The sequence below is a fragment of the Gloeophyllum trabeum genome, assembly GCF_000344685.1.
Source record: "Gloeophyllum trabeum ATCC 11539 unplaced genomic scaffold GLOTRscaffold_00006, whole genome shotgun sequence".
Lineage (NCBI taxonomy): Eukaryota > Fungi > Basidiomycota > Agaricomycetes > Gloeophyllales > Gloeophyllaceae > Gloeophyllum > Gloeophyllum trabeum.
The window spans coordinates 693661-715905 of record NW_006920415.1 but is presented as its reverse complement, the minus strand read 5'-3'; the positions used below and the strand labels follow the sequence as shown (position 1 = coordinate 715905).

At 52.9% G+C, this 22245-nt stretch overlaps 6 protein-coding genes across 6 annotated transcripts; 3 read left to right on the top strand and 3 right to left on the bottom strand.

Annotated features, from left to right (window-relative positions):
• Positions 1-1025: 1025 nt before the first annotated feature.
• GLOTRDRAFT_93283 (uncharacterized protein) lies at positions 1026-4435 on the bottom strand (the record flags this gene model as incomplete). Its single annotated transcript, XM_007867563.1, has 15 exons — positions 1026-1787; positions 1844-1919; positions 1970-1979; positions 2081-2199; positions 2274-2362; positions 2420-2492; positions 2640-2744; positions 2770-2920; positions 3086-3100; positions 3160-3396; positions 3423-3680; positions 3863-3992; positions 4015-4159; positions 4209-4297; positions 4355-4435. The coding sequence occupies 15 exons, from the start codon at positions 4433-4435 to the stop codon at positions 1026-1028; spliced, it is 2340 nt and encodes a 779-aa protein (XP_007865754.1).
• A 2056-nt stretch (positions 4436-6491) lies between these two features.
• Positions 6492-10626, top strand: GLOTRDRAFT_27930 (uncharacterized protein; the record flags this gene model as incomplete). The annotated part of the gene is made up of 25 exons (XM_007867308.1): positions 6492-6570; positions 6626-6718; positions 6777-6901; positions 6956-7544; positions 7601-7684; positions 7732-7842; positions 7895-7917; positions 7971-8100; positions 8214-8288; positions 8473-8532; positions 8588-8632; positions 8686-8714; positions 8769-8833; positions 8884-8906; positions 8962-8987; positions 9038-9268; positions 9394-9426; positions 9477-9567; positions 9629-9645; positions 9705-9927; positions 9982-10029; positions 10090-10240; positions 10298-10356; positions 10411-10493; positions 10546-10626. Coding segments are annotated over 25 exons (2574 nt in total), but the record flags the coding sequence as incomplete, so codon positions are not given.
• Positions 10627-10991: 365 nt separating this feature from the next.
• On the bottom strand, positions 10992-14826 carry GLOTRDRAFT_105675 (uncharacterized protein; the record flags this gene model as incomplete). Its single annotated transcript, XM_007867562.1, has 6 exons — positions 10992-11044; positions 11097-11231; positions 11280-11877; positions 11936-13718; positions 13772-14309; positions 14367-14826. 6 exons carry the CDS (start codon positions 14824-14826, stop codon positions 10992-10994), a joined length of 3567 nt encoding a protein of 1188 aa, XP_007865753.1.
• A 1499-nt stretch (positions 14827-16325) lies between these two features.
• On the top strand, positions 16326-17153 carry GLOTRDRAFT_41187 (NAD P-binding protein; the record flags this gene model as incomplete). Its single annotated transcript, XM_007867346.1, has 3 exons — positions 16326-16563; positions 16637-16919; positions 16976-17153. 3 exons carry the CDS (start codon positions 16326-16328, stop codon positions 17151-17153), a joined length of 699 nt encoding a protein of 232 aa, XP_007865537.1.
• A 773-nt stretch (positions 17154-17926) lies between these two features.
• Positions 17927-19564, top strand: GLOTRDRAFT_138521 (FMN-dependent alpha-hydroxy acid dehydrogenase; the record flags this gene model as incomplete). The annotated part of the gene is made up of 9 exons (XM_007867561.1): positions 17927-18146; positions 18200-18232; positions 18293-18374; positions 18436-18565; positions 18615-18853; positions 18907-18931; positions 18987-19288; positions 19345-19471; positions 19526-19564. 9 exons carry the CDS (start codon positions 17927-17929, stop codon positions 19562-19564), a joined length of 1197 nt encoding a protein of 398 aa, XP_007865752.1.
• Positions 19528-21522, bottom strand: GLOTRDRAFT_60433 (galactose oxidase). The gene is made up of 4 exons (XM_007867560.1): positions 21075-21522; positions 20538-21005; positions 20336-20479; positions 19528-20280 (listed from the first exon to the last, which is right to left on the bottom strand). The coding sequence occupies exons 1-4, from the start codon at positions 21220-21222 to the stop codon at positions 20081-20083; spliced, it is 960 nt and encodes a 319-aa protein (XP_007865751.1). The 5' UTR covers positions 21223-21522; the 3' UTR covers positions 19528-20080.
• Positions 21523-22245: the final 723 nt, after the last annotated feature.

Below are 22245 nucleotides of genomic sequence, written 5' to 3'. Positions count from 1 at the left end.
ACGGTGTCATGGTGGCGCGAGATTAAGGCCTGCTAGCCGTCGATGGGTCAGGTCATGGTGGACGTGGTAGTAAGGCCACTGACATCATGGTGTACTTGGCATCTACAAGCGCCGGTATATCCAGACGCAGCGCGCGAATGGTTCATGTGTCTTGTTAGCCATCGATGAATTCCTTCCACTGCTCAGCTTGGATATCTGTGAGTACGCACCCCCTGCAACCGGAGGTAACGTGGCGGAGCCTGGAGTGACGCTGTCCCTCGTGAGGAAAGCTCAAGGATGGAGGGTGGTTTGGACAATGGCCAAAGTACAACCTGATATAGGGACTTCATTTTTGGCGAAGGGGTTATACGCTTGACGCTCCGTATACTACTGACGTTCAGGGAAGGATGGCGGCCGCGAACGGTCAGATTACAACTTTTTGCTTATACAGTAGTTGACAGTCGTTACCCAGCAAGAGACCCCAAGGGATTACCTGCACCGGCGTCAGGTTTACGGACTAGAACTGCCGGCGATGTTCGAAAGCAACGCAGCACAGTACATCAAAGCGGGCCGAGTGCATTAGTTGCGATTTATGCGTAGTGTACATAGTCAGTTCAGCTTGGATAGAATAAGCCTAGAGCCAATTAGTTGCACGATTCGGGCGAGCACTTTCATCGTCGCTGGGTCTAAGATTGTGCTTAGACACACACGCCAGCCACAGTACTTCCATATAAGGGTATCATTTTTCCATTTACGGCAATCCGTTGGTTGGCGACCGCCGACCTCTCTCGGAGGCAATCGGGAAATGATCTCGTTTGGAACGTGCAGCTCGTTCATTTAAGTATCCTGTCTTTGCTCCAAGGAATCCTCAAGGATGAACTGGCTGATCAAGCAATGTCATCTCGAAACTTGAACTGGGCCAGGACTCGGAAGCCTCAAAGGCCAAACTAGTACTTTGAGGGAAACACAGTGGATAAGGATATCAGCTAAACCTCGTATAAACCAGGACACGATGTAGACACGTAGAAATTGTAAGCATCACACTGTCAAGCCTCATATTGCGGAGGGAAGGAACTTGAGACCCTCCCCGAAACATTTGGACGAGCACTGGAATCGGGACTACTGAAGCGATCTATGCTGGTTCTGGTCGCATTGTCGGCAATAGCGTCATGACTGTGGAGGACGTCTTGCCCCTGCAATGGGGCCGGAACGAATTGACCTTCATGTTTCAACAATGCAGCGACTTCGTGGGCCAGCTCCCGGATATTTGGTTGTGTCGGTGCAAGCGGGTACTCCATCGGCGGTCTAGGCAGTTGTCTTGGTGGCGATTGTGGCGATTGTAGGCTCGGCTGGACACCCTGTAAGGCAGTCCACTGTGGCCCATATGGCGCAGACTGGACAAACCCTACAGGGGCAACGCGTTGCTGCAGCGCACGATTAGCGGATGAGGGAGGAACATATGCGTCGGGGCGATATTCCTTCTCTAGCATGTCCGCAGCATTCCCACCGCTCGGATTTCGAGTGCGCGATGTCCGCTTGGCTCTATAGAGAAGGACGGACAGGACGATGATAATGGAAACCGCAGCTACGCCGCCCACCACTCCACCGATTACGGGACCTAAAGGCGTTTTCTGCCCAGAACTAGAGGAAGAGGTCGAGCCAGATGCGGAGGTTGAGGTGGCGAACATGACAGAAAGGGAGGAAATAGCGGTCACGTCAGAGGATGGGGTTGAAGATAGAGCCAACACCGCCGTTGGACTACTCGTAGCGTAAGCACCTACACCGGTCAGTACGAGACCAGGTGTCGGCTTCGAACATTGTTCAGGTTCATTGGTTGATACGACGGACATGTGGTGCAGCTTACCGATGGCGTGCCGCTGACGGCTTTCGCTGCAGATATGAACGTGTCCCACAGCGCGTTTGAAGGAGGGTTGATGACGCTGCCAGTCGTCAGTCGTCGATTTCCCTTTTGACGTCACAGCACTCTTACCCAGCCATGCCTGCAGCACAGTGAGAGCTCGGTGATGTCCCCTCACAAAAATACCATATCGCTAAGGGTCGTTAGCATTAGTACGAGGCTGGTGCAAGCGTGCTCACTCACGCTGAGAGTCGTCAGCCACAATCAAATCCCAAGATAAAGTAGGAGCTGATGTATTGATTGCGGGGCCAATGAGGCCGCTGCTGAATCCGCCTGGCAGTGGAAGACATGGATTCGCGAAACTGGACTGAGTGACAGTGTGGTCGCTATTTCAGCTTGGTGAGACATGCGCCTCCATCTGCGACGAATTGATTACCTTGCGGTGAAGAGAAATCTGACTACGTCGCCCTTTTGAGCAGATACCGTTGGGGGGTCATAAAAGCTACCTGAGGTCCCGACAGTCACCTATGCCGGTGTTGGTTAAAAGTCGACAACCTCATTCTTAGGGTATGTTGGACGTACCAGGTGAGTAGCTTGGCCTCGCGCAACATCAGCCCAGAAAAGCACACATGGGAGCCAAAGTAGAGCAAGGACCCTAATCATAGCTCCTGCAATTCGGTACGAGATAAAAGAAAGAAAACAGTGTGATAGAGGGAGGTTGCAAGCCGCGGGCGCAGCCCAGGAAGGTTACATCTGCGAGCACCGCTCAGGCTCTTAATTGACGCTTGCCTCGTCTCCGCACCAGCGGGAGAGTCCAGTATTCGCAGGCAAAAATAAACCAAGGACATCAATGCTATAGGGGACCCATCCATCAAAAACAAATGTCCCAGGGATGTCATGACAGCACCTGCAACGGATTGAATATAACCCACATACAGTAATTCAACAATATGGTCCGTCTGTTGTCATGTTGACTCCAGGGTACATCAGCGATGGAATCAGAAAACAGCGCCTTTTTGCCACATTTAGTGGCTAAATGCGCACAAACGCCTTCAAAAATTGATGGATCCAGCGTAACATTCCCTAGAACCCAGGCATGGGGGTTGCGACAATAGAAGCAAATTGCATTATCAAGCCAACTTTGCTGCATTGAACGACGATACGAGTAGCATAGGGACGAATCTATTTCTACATTCGAATAGCCAGGTTAGTCGACCGGCCATCGATACCCGAACGGTCTGTACTTACATGTAAAAGCCTGCGCTATCGAGAGACGAGAGGGGATAGAGATCAAGCTTCTGGAAGCGAGTAATCTCACGCACTATGCCTTTGCAATTTCATCCAGGGCGTTCTATACTTATCCCGCGATGGCGCATCAAATGTCCGTCGCTGACCGGCAATGATACTCGCGCCCCGCCCATGAACTGGACTAAGTGCGCCTGAAGGGCGCTCTGGAACTGCGTCGCTCCTGCATCGGCTCTCTGGCGTATCTGTTACCAGTTTCTTCCACATCCCTTGCAGGCAGCCCAGCAAGTCGTGCTTCCGCCGCCCGGCGTCGCCTGTTAGCACGGATAAGAAGCAGTACCAACAAAGTTACGCTGCCGATGGCGAAGAGGGCACCGAAGATGCCACCGAGGACTGGCCCAAGAGTGCTCCCGGACGTGGATGAGGCAGACGCACTGGACGACGATGGCAAGGGAAATGAGAATGACGTGGGAAATAAGGCGGAGAGAGACGAGAGCGCTGAAGGATCCAATGTCGGCAACGGCACGAAGGAGGTCACCACGGTGGGACTGTTGCTTGCGAAAGCTCCGATTCCCGATGGCAGGAAAGTTGGCGTTGGCTATGAAAACGCGTTAACACGTTGGAAGAGTATAATTGGAACAGAGACAGCATTACTGTAGGGGTATTGCTGACCGCCTTAGCTGCAGATACGAAGCTATCCCAGGTCTCGCTGGAAGGCGGGTTGATAGCCCTTCGACCGAGTCAATTCATTCCGAAGGCATGACCGGGAGCCCGACTTACCCAACCATTCCGGCCGCACATTGCGACCAAGGAGTGGTGGCTTGGCAAAAATACCAGATGGCTTGGATAAGGAGTGGTGGCTTGGCAAAAATACCAGATGGCTTGGATTGCCATGAGCTGCACACTTCACCTTCAGTGACATCAAGACTGACGTTCCGAAGCATTTGACACGACGATGTCCCAGGAGACCGCCGGCGCCAGACTTTTTTGCCAGGGCCGATCAATCCGCTATCGAAGCCTCCGGGCAGTGGGACACATGGATTCTCGAGACTGGACTCTGTTACGCTGTGCGTTCTGCTTCACATGAACGCTCGTAGCTGAGAAGGACGTTGAATAGGGATCGTACCCAGCGCTGAATATGAATCTGATGGTATCTCCTTCCTCGGCAGTCGCGGTAGGAGGGTCGTAGAAACTCCCTATACTTCCCACACTTACCTACAACCAGAGGTTGTTGGCGGTGTCAGCGATATAGCACTAGTATGAGGAACGTACAGTATGGGTAGATCGGGCCGCGACACCCAATAATTGGGTGAGTACGAGCCAAAGATAGAGAGGCCAGGTCAAGGAGCGCATGGCACAGAGATGTCAAGCACCTGAGAAGATGAGTAGTGACCGCCATAGAGCAAGTGTTTAAAGCACAGAACGAGGACGGGATCCTGTCACATAGAGTAGCTCCCCTGTGGCGATACAAGTAGGGTGGCGGCCAATGGAAGAGAATTGTGGCATTTGGCGCTATCATACAGATCCGCGGCCGCGGGCTGACCTTACGACTACTGACTTGCTTGGGACCTCATGGACTGTACAGTCAGAACAGTCATAAAATCTCATCATCCTAAGCTATCGAAAGGAGACCAACCTAAAGAAACTCAAACACGGTTGTCAGCTACGGTTAATCGCAAGCGCTCATGAAGGGAACTCCGAACTCACATCTAGCTGTGATGTTTGAAGGTCGCCTCTGGACGACCTCTGGCTCCCGAACGCGCAGAGTAAACCTGTCTCTAAGGTCCCAAATGTGTCTCTATCTCCAAAACGTCTGATGTATCTGGGTATCGTCGCAGACCAGCAAACCTGTCATACAAGGCTGGCCGCTGGCGACGGCCGCGCAGTGTGGCTCTTCCGCCGTTGTGGGCGTCCTACTCCCGGTCACCACGTGTAAGCCACGTGTGGTGCGACAGGTAAATGCCGATTCTGCTTTTTGTTTTCTCGACAAAGCTTCGCCTGCACTTTCATCTCGATATGTACTGCGGTACCTGATTTGCCTTTGCATACTGCATGTGGTTGGGTTCGCATTGGAAGAGGATCGTCTCAACCCGGTACGGTCAGAAGACAGGTTATTTGCAGACGGCCAGTATCCACGTTGGGACAATAAAGGATTAATCCTCGCCTGCGTATAAAAGTCTGCAATCAGAGCTGCCGATCTTTCTCCTCACCTATATCTTGCTTGTCTGCTGATCGGCCAGCGATTTACCCCACCGACAGTGGCAAGACCTAGCGAGTGTGGGCATCGTCGATCAGCGGTATTGCCTCCTTGGATGCGAAGTGTCATTTCGCGCGATTATGACCGTCGTCCTCATCACCGGTCAAGCTCTACGCAGCATATGGTCCGAAGTATCCGAAGAAACCTATGCTGGGCTACTTGTTCTCCCTGTTTACCTGCTGTTCTCGGGTTTCTGAGTGGCGTTACATTCTGTGAAGGAGGTCGGGCAGAAGACCATCTGGTACTGCGAATTCAGTATACTCTCGTCATGACTGTCACCTCGCAAATGCTTCCACCTTCAGTAGCCTAAGCTGGTAGGACCGACATCCGTACTCTCCCTCGGTTTCTTGTCAAGAAGTCCCGGTGTCTATCATTGTTGTGCGCGTTTCGCTTCTCAGGCACTTAGTTTCCAGGACTTTAACTCCGCATCCCCGCATTTGAAGGGGACTGTTCCCAGGGAATGTTAATGTACGTGTTTGGTGTGATCTTCCTCGTTGGGTCCGAATTGAAGCGATAGTGGCTCTTCAGTTCCCTGCCCCGGGAGAGGTGGTCCAAGGCGAGTGAGATAGGCGAGGGTATTTAGCGTAGGTGGAGCACCAAGAAAGATATTTTGCTTCCAACCGACTTCATCGAGGTATGAACTCGGTTGAAGCAAGCCATCTCTCTTTCGTGCCCTCGGCGTATGTATATTGGTAGATCACCTTAGTAGGTCGCACCGATCCTTCCATATGGTTTCTCAGAGCCTTCTCTGAAGCTCTTCTAGGCAGGAATTCATGCAGTCGTTTCTCGACCTGGTGAAATACCACACATGACTGGTCTACCCCTTCGTGAAGTGGAGCCTCACCGTCATTTCCATTCACAAGCTGTATGTAAGGAGTCGAATATCAGTTCCCCATTGATCCCCCTTTGCTTGTTCTGGACTTCGTAAACATATTCTGGCCGCAAGACGCCATATCGGGGGTCGTCCATCACAGGAGACTCGCCACCTGACGGGTGCTCTAGGCGTCACGTGACCGTGACAGCCCAGATCAGGCCCAATGCCCGTACCGAACTGGCAGGCAACTCGGCCGCTTCGCGCCTCTGTATAAGGACGCAGACGCAGCGCTGCTCTTCTCCTCATCCCCCTCGTCTGCAGCAAGCCTTCAGACCGTCATGACCGCCGTTATCGATACGTCTACCATCGGGAAACCGAAGCCGGATCGCCATCGGCGTCATGTCAGGACTCTCACTGGTGAATCGCCTGGACGCGTCAGTCAGAGCGCGATTTAACAAAGATGTACTTGTAGGTTACTTGCCCGAGACGGACTCGGCTGGAAAGCCCAAATGGCCCAGAGGGGACGAGAAGACATGGAAGGAGGCCCTGCGAGGTGTCCACACCGGTGCGTACTGCAGGCCCTCGGAGATCCGGAAGGCGGTTAATTATCGGAGGTGCTGCAGACACCCCCACGATCACGAAATCCATCGTGAACCATGTTCAGACGTCCCTTGCGCGTCAGCCGCACAACATCGATGACCTTGGCGCATACCAGGCTGCGGCATTGTCTGTCCGTGATAACTTGATTGTACGTGGTACATCGACGCATATAATGACCTATGCCCACCATGTTACACCCCAGGTCAACTGGAATGAGACCCAGCTTCATTACACCAGGAAGGCACCGAAGCGGGCGTACTACCTCTCGCTGGAGTTCCTCATGGGTCGTACCCTTGACAATGCGCTCTTGAACCTGGGTCTGAAGAACCAGTACACGGACAGTGTCAACAAGCTCGGGTTCAACATCGAAGATCTCTTGGATCAGGAGCGCGACGCCGCATTGGGCAACGGCGGTCTCGGCCGTCTTGCTGCATGCTACCTGGACTCCTCTGCATCCCAAGAGCTCCCTGTCTGGGGCTACGGCTTGCGGTACCAGTACGGTATCTTCCAGCAGCTAATCGCTCCTGATGGGCAGCAACTCGAGGCGCCCGACCCATGGTTGGAAAACCAGAACCCGTGGGAGTTGCCGAGACTCGATGTCTCGTACGAGATTCGGTTCTATGGTCACGCGGAGCGCTTGGAAAGCGGGAAGGCAGTATGGAGCGGTGGCCAGGAGGTGTTGGCTATTGCCTATGACGTGATGATTCCCGGGTATGAGACCAAGAACACGAATAACTTGAGGCTGTGGGAGAGTAAGCCCAAGAGAGGTTTCGATTTGAACAGCTTCAATGGTGCGCGTTCAGTGCTTGCTGAAGAGCGTATAGCCTCACCCCACCTATCCTTATAGCTGGCGACTACGAGCGGGCTGTGGAATCCAGCAACAGCGCTGCTGCAATCACATCGGTCTTGTACCCGAATGACCACACGACGTGTAAGTGTTTTGTTCTTGCTCGGGGGCCTTACCTTACCCCTCTGCAGTCGGTAAGGAGCTCCGTCTCAAGCAGCAGTACTTCTGGACGGCTGCATCCCTGGCCGACATCATGCGTCGATTCAAGAACCTGGACAAGCCGATTACCGAGTTCCCTGATTGTGAGTACTGGCACATCCTGCCGATATCGATCATTATCTCACGTTTCTCTAGACGTCGCCATTCAGCTGAATGATGTTAGTAATTATATTCTTTGGTCCGTGGGATTGAACTTATCACGCATACATAGACCCACCCGACCCTCGCCATCCCCGAATTGATGCGCATCCTGGTTGATGAAGAAGACCTAACCTGGGACCTGGCCTGGAACATCACCACGAACACGTTCTTCTTCACAAATCACACCGTGTTACCCGTGAGTACAAGCAATGTCTGAGTTTCATGAATTCCCTGCTCAAGCAAATCTCGTTCGTTAGGAAGCACTCGAGGTCGGTATTTCGGTGACCCAGTGAGATGCGGCTGTCTGATAGAGACATTCAGAAATGGCCCGTCCCTCTCATGGAGCACCTGCTACCCAGGCATATGCAAATCATCTACGACATTGTGAGTTCCTTATCTTGCAGACTGCCTCGATGACATCACTGATCACATCTTTTCCCCTAGAACTTGTAAGCATCGCTAGATATACCCCGTAAGCCAAACTCAACGACTGCTGGATTATAGATATTTCTTGCAGGGTGCGTTTGGGTTGTCAACCTGTAATTTCGCTATTGACTCTGATTTTGCGATAGCTGTGGACAAAAAATTCCCTGGTGACCTCGAGAGGCTCGCTAGGATGTCTATCATCGAGGGTTAGTAGATCAGAATATATTGCTCATTTCGCCTTATCCTTAACGAGTGGTACAGAGGGCTTCCCCAAGCAGGTCCGGATGGCCAACCTTGCATGTATCGGTGAGCCGCTTCGCTGATACCCCAAGACGGTAAATGGCTGAACCTTTACGCAGGTAGCCGCAAGGTCAACGGTGTTGCTGAGGTTAGTAGTAACAGAAGACAAAGTCGAACCACAATGCCTGATAGTATCATGTAGCTTCACAGTGAGCTCGTTCGGACCACCATCATGAAGGACTTCGTCGACCTGTATGGTGTCAGCAAGTGAGTACTTTACTGACATTCGCTTATACATGCTCATCATTGCATACCAGGTTCTCCAACGTTACTAACGGAAGTAAGTGACTATTATGAAAGCTATAACCTTTGCCGAACCTCATGGACGTTTGTAGTTACTCCCCGTCGCTGGCTGGATCAGGTACGCCCCAGAAAATCATCATAATCCAGTGACGTTGACATTGGTTGTAGTGCAACCCTGGCTTGAGCCAGCTGATCACGGAGACGCTCAAGGTGCCGCGGAACGTGTGGCTGAAGGATCTATACAAGCTCGAAGGGCTCCTCAAGTATGTAGATGATCCCTCGTTCCAGAAGAAATGGGCTGCTGTCAAGCAGAGCAACAAGGAGCGACTTGCTCACTATGTCCAGACAACTTTGGGTCACACTGTCAACACCAAGGCGATGTTCGATGTTCAAGTCAAGGTGAATATATGCGTTCATTTTCACCTTGGATTATGCTTAGCGTTTTTTTCCTAGCGTTTGCATGAGTACAAGGTTCGTATCTTTTGTTGAGGACGTGAATGCCAACCTTAACGGCAAAATCGCAGCGTCAAAGCTTGAACATTCTTGGCGTGATTCATGTAAGTGTGCCCCTGCCGTAAAAGTATTCGCTTTTTTGACATTGTTACAGAGGTACCTGACGCTGAAGGCGATGTCTGCAGAAGAGCGCAAGAAGGTGAACCCCAAGGTCGTCTTCTTCGCTGGCAAGGCCGCTCCAGGCTGTACGTATTGATTTACACTGTTGCGAGTGACATTTACTAACACATCCATGTACGTATGCAGACTATATTGCCAAGCTCGTAAGCAGACTGGGTCACGCCTTGTTTATCCCGGTTATTGAACAAGGTCTTAACTCCAGATCATTCGTCTCATTGTCAATGTGGCCCGTGTCATCAACGCCGACCCTGAGACGAAGGAGTATCTCACGATGTTCTTCCTCCCCGACTATTCCGTCTCGTTGGCTGAGGTCCTGATACCCGCATCGGATATCAGCCAGCACATCTCGACGGCAGGAACGGAGGCATCTGGGACTTCTAACATGAAGTTCTGTCTGAATGGCGGCCTGCTGGTCGGGACTGTCGGTGCGTATCATTGTTTCTGCCACAGTCGCGGACCCCTGAGTATGTCCATATCAGATGGTGCCAACATCGAGATCGCGGAAGAAGTTGGAGATGCCAACGTCTGTACGTGCTCATATACATTCCCGTATGATTTCAAAACCCTCAAATGGATTCAACCTAAAGTCTTCTTCGGGCACCTCACGCCTGACGTGGAGGGCTTGCGCTACCAGCACACATATCACCCGGTCCCTGTCGAGCAAAAGTCACCGGCTCTTGCTGCTGTTCTCAAGGAAGTCTCTGCCGGACGCTTCGGTGACCCCGGGGTTTACGAACCGTAAGTTATATGGTGGGGTCGTGCTATCTCAGCATATTCTGAATGTCTCCAACACAGCTTCTTGAACACCGTGCGCCAGCATGACTACTATCTAATCACGGATGACTTCGAGTCCTGTCAGTATCTGTCGTATGCGCGTGATTCTTCCGGATTCTAACAGCCAATCTCAGACATCCGCGCCTTGAGTATGGTCGACGAAGCTTACCAAGATCGCACGGAATGGATCAAAAAGAGCATCAGAACTGCTGCCAAGGTATTTCCTCGTTTGTGAGTCGCGCCGGACATTTGACTTACCGAATGATCAGATGGGCAAGTTCAGCTCGGACCGCGCTATCCAGGACTATGCTCAGGAATACTGGAACATCGAGAGCATCAAGCTGGACGCAAACGGGGCGTAATTGTAGCATAATCGGGATCGTCATCTTTCAATCATAAAAGCCTGTATCAATTCAAAGTGTATGCCATAGAACTAGGCAATAGCATTCCAAGATAGAGCAGAACACGATGGTGCGACCGACATAAGAACAGCATCATTAAGAGAAGTCCGTAGCTGATATACTAATGGAAAGAGCGGATAGATGGAGCACAGTACGACTGGAAGAAGGAACGTGGGTGGGCAAGACAGCCAAGACAAGTGCAGGAGCCATAGCATGAGAAACCACTCATATACATACTAAATCGATCGGAACCTAATAGATGAGGGTATAGAGAAAGTTAAGAGTTAGTGTCATGAAAGGGTATCTGGCGACATTCAGGCCGATCTTTCGGCGGGGTGCGTCGGTACATTGTGAGTGGATGTAGGCGCTACTCCCAGGTCGTGAGTACAGTTCACAGATCCAGCATCAGGAAGACGTACCCCTTGATTCGTATGCGATAGAAGAAGAGTCACTGCCCTGTTCTAGGATGTCCTTCTCGAAAGTCGCGGGGACCACGACGGTCTCACTCCCCTCCGGGGGCATATGTGCAGCCACTGCGGGAATATCATGTGAATCTACCGGTGGATGAGTGCAAGAACGACATCATCATCCGAAGAACATACCTTCAGGTCGGGGTTGTTTTCCGAGGAGATCCTCAGAGGTGGGAGCTCTTTCGAGGGACTCGGACTCCACCTCGTTGTTAGCCTCGGGAGAATGTGCATCGTCTGCAATGTCTGCGGGTACCTCCAGTTCTGAGGTTTCGTCAACAGCAGGAACTGGCTCCGAGGGGAAGGCAGTAGACGACGGCTGGTCGAATTCCACTGGAACATCGTCCGTATGCTCTTTATCAGTAGCATCTATGCCAGAGGGCTCCGAGGAGCCGGTGGGAAGCTCCTCTGCGGACTGCTGGTGCACTTCGGGTTCAGCTTGCTTTTCGAGCTCTTCATCCTGAGTTTCAACCGGCGCTGCAGGTTCTTCGTCTTTCGTTCCTTCATGGTCAGCTTGAGCGACCTCGGGTTCAGCCGGAACGTGGACCGCCGCAGACGCTACCGCGTGCTCCTCAGCTGCGACCTCTTCCGGCACCGCAGGCTCTTCAGGCTTCTCAACAGCTTCGCTAGGCTGGGAAACCCCTTCGTCTGCAACCACATGTTGCTCAAATCCGATATCATCAGTCGGAATAGCGGCCTCTTGCTTTCCAGCATCTTCTGCTACTGGCTCGTCCTGACGATACCGCGCAGTTAGACAGTCTGCTAAACATTCTCGAGGCAAAACGACATACCTTCTCCTCCACCGCGTGCACCTTGGAACTAGCGACGTCCTCACTGGCCGGGGATATCTCCACGTAGGCCGGCTGAACATCAACTTCTTCACCTCCCGCGCTGGCAGCGGCAACTGGTTCACTAGTATCTAGAGCTAGTTGAGGACCAGGCGTAGCGCCAGAGGTCACCACATTTTCGGGTGCAGGCGGCAATGCGTCTCCTGAAGCGTCAACGGGAACGATGGCGGCCGGAGCGGTGGCAACTTTCATTGGTCCCTCAGCACTTTCTTCCTCAATGATGAGTTCTTTCGCGTCATTCGAGAGTGGGGTCGCCAACGCGGCGTCAGGGGCTGGCACAATCGCAGCTTCGTTGAGCTGTTCCGCAGGGACGTATACCTTCTGGGACGGAACTTCTGGCTCCTTTCCTTCTGCCCAATGGAGTGCAGCGAGATCGACGCCATGTGAGCTAGTAGAGGCAGCAACAGGGGCTTCGGCAGCACGGCTAGATACTTCATTCGTGACTTTCGCGCCGTGCTCAGCTGTTTCGTGCTTCTCCCTGTCCTTCTCATCCTCCTCCTGCAACACCTCACCCATCTCGCCCACCTTGGCACGTTTGCCCACCTTCTCCTTCTTCTTACCAGCGGAAATACTGGTCTCGACGTCCTTTGTACCAAACAAACTGAACTTCTTCTTGCCAATGGAGAAGGTCGAACTCTTCCTGCCGCCGCCAGACGACTGGTATGACGGCCTTGGGGACGAGGCCCGCGGCGTGGCCTCCGTCGGAGAAGGCGGGGGAGGATGAACCAGAGCCTCTTCAATAACCAGCCAATTGACGGGTTTGCCACCTTCTACAGTGAACTCCGGCGTACTCTTCAGCTGACATACTACGAAATTAGGCCAATCGGAAGAAATGGGATCGGTGAGCGCATCGCTCCAGAAATCGATGAACGCTTCATCAAGCTGAACCAAGCTGACCATAGAAGCCTTCGGAGGCTTGGCGGGGCTGGATGGAGTAGATGGTGAAGGGGTCTTCCCGTTGGTAGCAGCGGCATCTTTCCGCTCCGGAGGGGAGGACTTCCTCCTATTCGACTTACGCCTGGAAACATTGCGTGTGTCAGGATTGGTCACTTCGACGTCCTTGTCCATTAGAGTCAAAGCCAGGCTAGGGGCGGTACTGGGCTCTGCGAACCCGCTGGTCGAGAACTGTGTCCAATCCGTAGTACTGCCGTACACCTCGTGGGCTTTGCCCGTCGAGGCGGATATAGTCTTGTAGTGGCCATTCCCGTTCGGTTCTCCGGACTGATCGAAGCCGCCTGCAGAGGAGGACCTGGCACGGGACTTGGGTTCATTAACACGGATCACGGGTGTGAGGAGGCCTAAAGAGGAGGTAGATCCATCTGGGCTCGAGCCTTCTGGGCGGACGAGAGACAACAGCCGAATGCTGTCATCCGACAAAATATTCGACAAGAGGGGCAAAGAATTGCCATCCTTCCCCCGTTCCCCTTCACCCGCCTCCTGGCCATTGGACGCTCTGGTCTTGATTGCACCCCAAAGGGTGTTCAAGTTCCCCCCGTTAACAGACTCGGAGCGCAGAGCGTCAGCGATGATATGTAGTGGGTGCTGCTTCGCGTCGATCTTGGTCTCCCGAGGCACCTCAGTATCGATATGAACAAACAAAGCATCATATCTCCGGGTGGAGAACCTAGGTCTGGGCAGCAATCCATCCGTAGATGTCTTGTCGTACGGATATTGAGTAACCAGTTCAGTGAGACGCTTAGGCATCCTCTGCTTCACTGCCTCGTCACTTGCGAATGCGGTGTATGAGAAGAGATAACGAAGACACTCGAGAGCACTGACCGTATTTTAGCCAAGAACAGATGCTCGAGCACTCTGCCCGCCCATTCCCACCGTGCATAGAACTGTTTCCAGTCATCGCTGTTCTCGGCACGACGTGCGGTCAGCAGCCACAATCCCAAGAGCTTAGTCAACTTGCTCCCCGAGATACCGTTTGCTTCGCCATGTGCAGCAAGAGATGATACGATGTCCAACGTGACCGACAGAAGTGCAGCATGGGAAGATGGGAGCAGAGGGACGAGTTTATCAGAGTACGCGGACCGGGGATACGACTCGGCCTTCTCCGCCCCATAGAACTTAGTGTACCAGGAGCGATCTGTGCCAAAGGAATCGCCCTCTATCTTGAGATGCCTCAAGCCCCATCGAAGAACGGCTGCGACATCGTGCGGCGAACGAGCATAGGCGATTTCTGAGGCGAAATCGGAATTGTTGACAGTTGAATCTGAACTCAACGAAAGGATGAACTGAGAGATAAGTCGACGTTGGACGTCAGGTGATGAAGAGTACCAGTGGGGATGCATGATACCAAGGGTCTCGAGCCCTGCGACAAAGCATGAGAAGCTCGATTAGCACAGGTACCAGTGAATGTAGTGCGCACCTCTTTCTACGATCGCTTGCGAGCAAGTCCGAACTAGAACAAGAGCCTCGGCGGGTGTCAACCTTCTCTCCCCGATTACAGACTCGCTCAAGACGGAGCCGCCATCTGGGCTGGCGTCGAATACAGAACCAAGGGGACGGGAACTCCTTTCGTCCTTGAGACCGGGCAAATTCAAAGATAAATGAGGTGGCTCAAGCGGCTTGGGCTCGGTTGTAGGAGATGTTGTACGAGACTTGGCCCTGAAGATGCCCTGGATGCCCCCATCTTTCTCTTTCTGCTTCAGCTTCTCATTCTCTTGGGAGCGTTCTGCGAAGTCGGTAGCTGAAGGCGAAACGGTCGGAGAGACCGCTTCGAACTTGCCTTCAAGTAGAGACGACTGCACTGAAGCGCGCTTGGATTGTCGCTGCGCCTCCTTGTCGTCCTTATTACGTCCAAAGACTTTGGTCAGAAACGAGGGCATAGCGTGTCCTGACCTAAATACAGGACTGTCAAGCCAGTTGCATCAACCTCGGTTATCCTCCGCTATCGCAGATATGATTCACGCACCTCGGAGCGTTGCGTTAATGAAAGTGAGAGGTATCCTTGTGGGAGCCAGGACGCAAGGCTACAGCAAGTTCGCTCTGGAGGACGCCAACGTCGACGACGGCTTCCAAAAGTCGTGTTGCGGCATATGCCGCACGGGAGTTATTGAGCGCTTACCACCATTCATTCCATGCTACTGGCTTCATTCGACGTACTGAATATACTTAGTGGGCGTCTTGCCCAGTTTACCGTGCTCTGAGATAGTTTCCGTCGATCGACTAGGGAAAAGGGAACTGGTGGACCACGTTACAAACCGTGCACGACACCATTGACGGGGAAGACGTCAAGGATCGACTGCCTTGACTGTTTGCGTACCATTCCGCACTCTCTGGTTGACCACTCGTTTCCCTGACGATGTGTATTCCATCGTAATCCAGAGGTTCAGGGGAGGGGGGGGACTTCGTGAATCACAACAAGATCCTGGCTGCAATATACTATTACCAGGGAGATGGGAGGATTCCCTGAGCTTACTGGGCTGGCCGTCATGAGGGTACATAGCATGGTACGTCAAGTTGAAGATGCCTTTCGTAGCTTGCAGCCTGGCATGACGTACGCAACTCGAACATTGGATTCATTCGAATCGAGACAGTTGTTGGCACGTCCATGTTCATGACCTGTTTTGGCTGTCTAATTGCCTCGCCATAGGACGTATCATTCAAAGACTACCCTCCCAAATACCCCAGGTTGGTCGCGGTGCTTTTGAACACGACAGGAGGAACGTCAGTAAAGTGGTCTCCCCCTGATCTTACTGTTTACACTCAGGTCGCACTGCACGGCTACCGTCGTCTCCCCTGCGACAGCCGTGCAGTACGACATACGGATTGATTGGCAACTTGCTAAAATCCTCGCGGCGGGAGTTTGGATGATTTCGTTCGCACAAATGCAGTTCACATCCATTATTCGTCCGACCATTTTGCTCATACGAGAGTGATGTCAGTACCGTCTGAAGGTCCATCATCCGCAGCATTTAACCATCACCGTGAGTGACGTTGTTGATCGACCTTCGAAGCCAGTGATGTTTGTTGCGACTTCTCTCGCGCTGTCTCAGAGGCATTGCGTGCTAGCCTGAAGGCCCAAGCCTGGCGCAGGATTTAGAATCAGCATCTTGTACGTCTTGACCTGCAGTCACTCGAGACCCCGTTTGTATTCGCCATATATACTGGGTTCCGAGTGATCCTGGAGAGCTGAATCAGTCATCCGAATTTCCCGATTAGGCATTTATGGCGACCATCTCGCTTTGTCAGTTTGAAGCCCGCAATTCACTACCAATGCAAGAGACTTACTAAGATCAACTCGAAGATTCTATGAAGAGAGGATGGTTGCGTATAAAGCATTCCTCGGACGGTGCGCACAAGCCAGCATTCAACGTATATAGCCATGGCGCCCCCAGTCCTCCTCGTTCTTGGTGCAGGATCCAATGTCGGGCTCAAGGTAGCCAGAAAGTTCGCGTCGCATGGATTCAAAGTTGCGGTGGCCGCTCGCAACCCCAGCGACGAAGTCTCGAAAGCGGGTGATCTAGTCGTAAAGGCCGACTTTGCAGATCCTTCCGCTGTATCATCCGTCTTCGAGAAAGTCAAAGCCACACTTGGCATTCCCAGCGTCGTCGTTTACAACGGTACGTCATGTTTCAGCTTCCTGTCGAGCGTGGATGTTACAAGGAAGCTAAAGCGAACTTCGGCGCACAACAGCTTACTCGGCACATGCATCTCCGGGAGGCCTGCCGCTCGCCGTCCCCATTGCAGATTTCAGCAAGGACCTGGTGGTCAACGCCGCCAGCGCATACGCAGCGGCGCACGAAGCCGTCAAGGGCTTCGCTCAGCTCCCCGCGGACGCGTCCAAGACGTTCATATACACGGGAAACATCCTGAACGTGAAGCAGCTGCCCATATTCGCGAGCCTGGGTGCTGGCAAATCAGCGACGGCGCATATCGTTGAGGCCGCGACTTTGACGTACGGGAACAAGGGCTTCAAGTACGCTGTGCCGATCTATGTTGTCGTGAATCCTTCGCTGACCCTGACTTTCGTAGGTTCTATTACGCTGACGAGCGTACTGCAGATGGCGCGCCGGTTGCGTCAGCGATTGATGGGGATGCCCATGCAGATTTCTACTATGAGCTGTCGCAGAGTCCGAAGCAGCAACCTTGGCTGGCAACGTTCGTAAAGGGCAAGGGCTACGTCGATTTCTCCGCCCAAGATCGTGCATGAGAATGAAACGGAAGCGAAGTAATGTAAGAATATGTGTAATATAGCTTGAAGCGATTCTGAGTGTCACGTCAATGGACTCGCCTATCATTGTATACATCGACCATTTGAGACTATTGTGACCACCTAACTTGCCGCTTGGACTGGCACGGTGACGTAGTCCGTATTGAAGTAGCTCCCGTATCAGCGTAAGTCACAGCTGGAACTTGGCCTTTCAATCCTGTATGTATCCGAGTGCGTCGGCTCGCTTGAAAATCGGAATGGCCGCCGCCGACTGCAAGAGATTCCACCTGTCATGACGTCTTTTCTGACCACACTTCCTCTATCGAGAGGATGTGCATGCTGCATATTAATTGCTGCTCGAGCACTCCTCCAGGAGCGCAGACACATGGATCTACAGCTTCCCAAATTCTCCCGCCGATTGATGCAGAAACACATCCGCGGATGTCTCGTATGGTTGCTACACTGCCACCTCGACGCCGTCTCCTTACTCTGATCCGCCAAGCTATCTTGTGCGATCCGAGAGTCATTGCCATGGATATGCCCGACGTATATCTCGTCGAGAGATAGCCCGGGCACATGCATGATTCCTGAGTGAGATGATGTCTCCGCGTAGGGATGTCAGAAATAAGCGGACACCATTCATCAGGACGTATAGCAAAACAGAGCGGACCCACTCGACCGGACGCGATTATATCCTGACACCGAGCTAACTATACTGCACGGTCTGCATTATAAAGCGAGCATGCATCAGAAGGTAGTACAACAATACTGCTATGGCTCCTTCCCGCTTGAGTACCACGTTCCTCTCACTCTCATTTATCTTCTCGGTTCTTAAGCTATGTCTCTCTATTGAGATTAATATGGAAGGACTACCAGATACTGGACTGAATACTTCGACATGGGTAACGGGAGAGCTACCACCTCTCGAAGACATCTGGGACCTCAATGACATCCAGATCGCGGCCAAGAATGTCTTAAAGCCCAGGTACTACGGTGAGCCCTGAACATGTTTGTCTGCCAATATTTTAGCTGACAGCCCTGTATAGCATCCTACAGGACCGCTGCTTTAGATGAAATAAGTATGGTCATCCGAATTCGTGACTCGCACGCCAGAAACTCGTTCTAACGGCATAATACAGCATACCAGGCGAACCTGAATATTTGGTCTCAAATACGACTCAACGGATATAGCTTCCGGGATGTCAGCAATATCACCACTCAGTGCGTATTTATACTCCTTCAGGACAAATAACTAGACTCCTAATGAGCTACCATAACAAAGGACGAGCATCTTAGGCTACAACTTCACGCAACCATTTTTCATCGCTCCAGCGGCGCAAGCCGGACACGCGAACAAATCGGCAGAGCTCTCACTAGCAAGCGCAGCCGGAAAGGCGGGGATCCTATATGTCGTGAGTAATTATCACTATTCTCTTGATGAAGGCAGAGACCAACCTCCAGGGATACGCCCAAAAGCCGAGCATCTCCTCCACGAAGTCTATAGAGGAGATCGCTGCAGCGGGTCTTCCCAACCAGACCATGTTCCATCAAGAGTATATCTGGAGCAACCAGAGCAGGGTCATAGATGAACTGCAGCGGATGGAAAAAGCGGGCTTCAAAGCAATATTCTTGACGGTTGATAATACCGGTGTGAACGGTATCCGAACACGGTCATTGAGATACACTGGTGCACAGGACGAGTGAGTACTTAACCGAGTACGCACCCCTATATTCTCATCAGACCGAATTCTAGGACCGGCCACGACGCGGATTTCGACGTGAGCTCACCAATCACCTCTGCGCCAGTCCAAACTTCATGCTCACCCTCCGCAGCTCAACAGCCTAGCCAATTTCCGCAACCTCACTACCCTCCCAGTTGTCCCTAAAGGCATCAAGACCTGGCAAGACGCCAAGAAATGCCTCGACCTCGGCTTCCCCGCGATCTACGTGAGCAACCACGGCGGGCGCGTGCTCGACAGCGCGCCGACCGCTGTGGAGGTCCTCCTGGACATCAGGAAGAACGCGCCGGAGGTGTTCGAGAAGATGGAGGTCTACGCGGACGGCGGGGTGCGCAGGGGGACGGACGTGATCAAGCTGCTTGCGCTGGGTGCGCGGGCAGTTGGTCTGGGGCGATCGTGAGCTGACGTTTTGTGTTCCAACTCGGACGCGGGCTGAGAGATTGTTTTTCTAGCCCTATGTTCGCGAATATCTGGGGTGAAGAGGGGGTATCCCGGATGATCGACTTGCTTTCCACGGAGTTGAAGACGAGTATGCAGCTCATGGGGGTGAACGACGTCTCCAAGATCGACGATACCTACGTAAGTGGCTGCTAGTTACCACTATATGCCGCCATAACCCCTGACATACGACAGATCAACACCAAGCTGGTCGAGAACAACTACATCCAGTAAGGCATGGCCGACTGACTTCGGACCACGGCACAATCCTTAGACTTCACCACATTCCTTGCTATCATTTAAATTATTGCCCATACGGGAAGGATAGATAGTGATGTATTGGCTCGGACTAGAATGTGCAGATAGGATGTACAACATAATACGGAGTGCCTTGTTTGTAGAGGAAGCGGGAGCGACGTGGGTATGGATGCAGTTCTGAACGAATGAGACGTGAATGCACAATAGCAATACGAAAGAAAACAAAACAAGAAGCAAAAGAATGCCTTCCAGCAATAAGGACCGTATCCGGTACCGAAGACCGAGAAACGTTAACGAGCAAGATCTCCAAACCCGAGAGTCAAGCCAAGACACACCACATACTTGTCACTCACTAAAATAAAAATGTATCCTCAACATTATACGAACTAATACCATACTTGTGGATGGACGATAGTGTCATGGGGAGAGTGCCAACAATAGTGATAGTGCCAAGTCATCCAGTATCGTAAGATCATGACCATAACGAGCCGACTAGATGTCGACCTTGAACGCAGCCACCTGGGGCAGGTACGCCGCGCCCGCGAGGTCGAGCATGTGCACGTCGTCGTAGACGTCGTGCCCGTTGAACCCGCCGAAGATGAACAGCCGGCAGTCGGCCTGGATGGAGACGTGGTAGCCCCGCGGGGAAGGGGGTTTGCCAAGCGTTTTGCGGGGCTCGTATTGCATGGATACTGGTGGAAATTGTGAGTACACGCAGAGTATGGAACGAAAGATGCGAAGACGGACCGAGGTCAAGAAGGAGGAGATCAGATGTGTATTTTGTGCCGTCGTGGCCGCCTGTGATAAATAGGAAAGAGCCGATCTGCGTAGAGCTATGTGACAGTCTGCGATACGACGTTGCGACCTTGATCTCAGTCCACGTTCGATTTACTGCAAGTCATGACAGCGGTAAATCAGGAACGCTTAGCCATATAGAGAGAATACGTACGCAGATTTAAGCACCAAATATCCGAGAAACACTCCCTGCCATCGCTCCCGCCTACGATGATCATGACATCGCCTACTAAATTCGCGGTGTGATACCCGCGCGGATTTGGTTTCCTGCCATATGTCTCGATAGGTTCCCAGCGCATCCGCTCCACAGGCCCCGTGACGTCCAGCGTCCACAGGTCGTTTAGGGCCTGCATCCCGTTTCCGCCGCCAAACACCCACAGCTTGCCCTTCCACAACACCGCGGTGTGCGCTCGTCGGGGTGCGGGTCCCTGCGCATCCTGCGGAAAGACGGGTTGTGTCCACCGCCGCGTGACGGTGTCGAGGATGTAGACGTTATTGTAGTACACGGGGCCCTGCCCACCACCGAAGATGACTAGTCGTTTGTCCACCAGCGTCGCTGTATGTGCGCGGCACGGCGGGGGGATGTCGCCGACCATTTCTGGATGTGACCATTGTAGCGTTTCTGCATGGGCGTATGAGGAAGAGGAGCTTCTGTGAGTACATGGAACAGGAGGGGTGGGTCCGCACGCACCTGTGTCGAAGCAGTACACATCCTGCCAGCACCCCTTATCGTCGCACCCGCCGAACAGCCACGCGACGTTGTCAACCAGCGTCACACTATGGGCACGCATCCCGCGCATGGGCAGCGCACCGTACACCGGCGCACGACTCCAGTACATGACCGCCGCGGGCGCGGGCTCCGCATTCGGATCGTTCGTCAGATGGGGGTTCGTCCGTATGCGCGGCTGAGGGGCGACGCTCTTGCTTTTCGAAGCACTCTTCGTTGTCGAACCTGGTAGCTCCTTTGTCGAGCCCACCGGCGTCGATGGGCTTGCGTGGCCGTTGGTCGCAGCGGCGGCCTTCTTCGATGTCGAGGGCTCGCCGCCCAAGCTGGGCGACCCCCGCGATGCTTCGCGTTCGCGGTCCCGTTCTTTATCTCGTCTGAGCGACCGCGAGCTGGACGTGCTCCCATTCCGTAGCGTCTGCGGGGGCGCTGGTGGCCTGAACGGCGAGGCTGGCTGCGACGGCGGGTTGGGGAGCGTGCTGCTCGATGCTGTCGCTGGCCCGGGCATGTAGTACGGCGAGGGAACGGGGTGGGCGAGCCTCAGGCGATGGTCGTCGTCGGCAGCAACGCTTACAGGAGCCATTGCAGGCAATTAGGATCGGAATCTGGGCGCGACGACGCGAAGGATTAATTAGGAGGAACAGCTATTCGGCAAATTTGGAAGTTGGGAACCATATCCCAGCCGACCGGGGACCCACAAACCCTGTATTGGTCTTAATCAGGTCTCTCTCAGGACCGCGGTCCCGCGTGGCTCCACGAGTCTTTCGCAATGGGCTGTCTTCGACCTATGTACAGCGTCGTGTAGGCCATTCAAATTAATGAAGGCTCTTCTGTGCCCGGGTGCAATTGTTGCTAACGACCCTTGGCTTCCAATTCACCTCAAGAGTCTAAAATTTCAACGAAAGGAAAGGTCGGGGGACCGGCGTGTCCGACGATTCCCACGCTTCCATTCATTGAGTGAAGTACGATCACAGTCCATCTTAAGCTTCAAGGTTCTTGCAGCGATGCCCATCGTACCCGAGCGTTCGCTATAGATGATTCACTCCACATACCATTCACGATCTTTCAATGGGTAACCGGATCGTGATGGCAAAACCTGTCCAAGAATAGCGTAAGATAATCTAAGTAGACTAGGAAT

What these genes read in the sequence shown, in the direction of transcription:
- GLOTRDRAFT_60433 (XM_007867560.1), bottom strand. Translation starts at nt 21,222, where the DNA reads ATGTACTGGAGTCGTGCGCCGGTGTACGGTGCGCTGCCCATGCGCGGG. An exon ending in TGTGTACTGCTTCGACACAG is followed by an intron (nt 21,006 to 21,074) that starts GTGCGTGCGGAC and finishes ACGCCCATGCAG; the next exon opens with AAACGCTACAATGGTCACAT. An exon ending in TCTCCTCCTTCTTGACCTCG is followed by an intron (nt 20,281 to 20,335) that starts GTCCGTCTTCGC and finishes AATTTCCACCAG; the next exon opens with TATCCATGCAATACGAGCCC.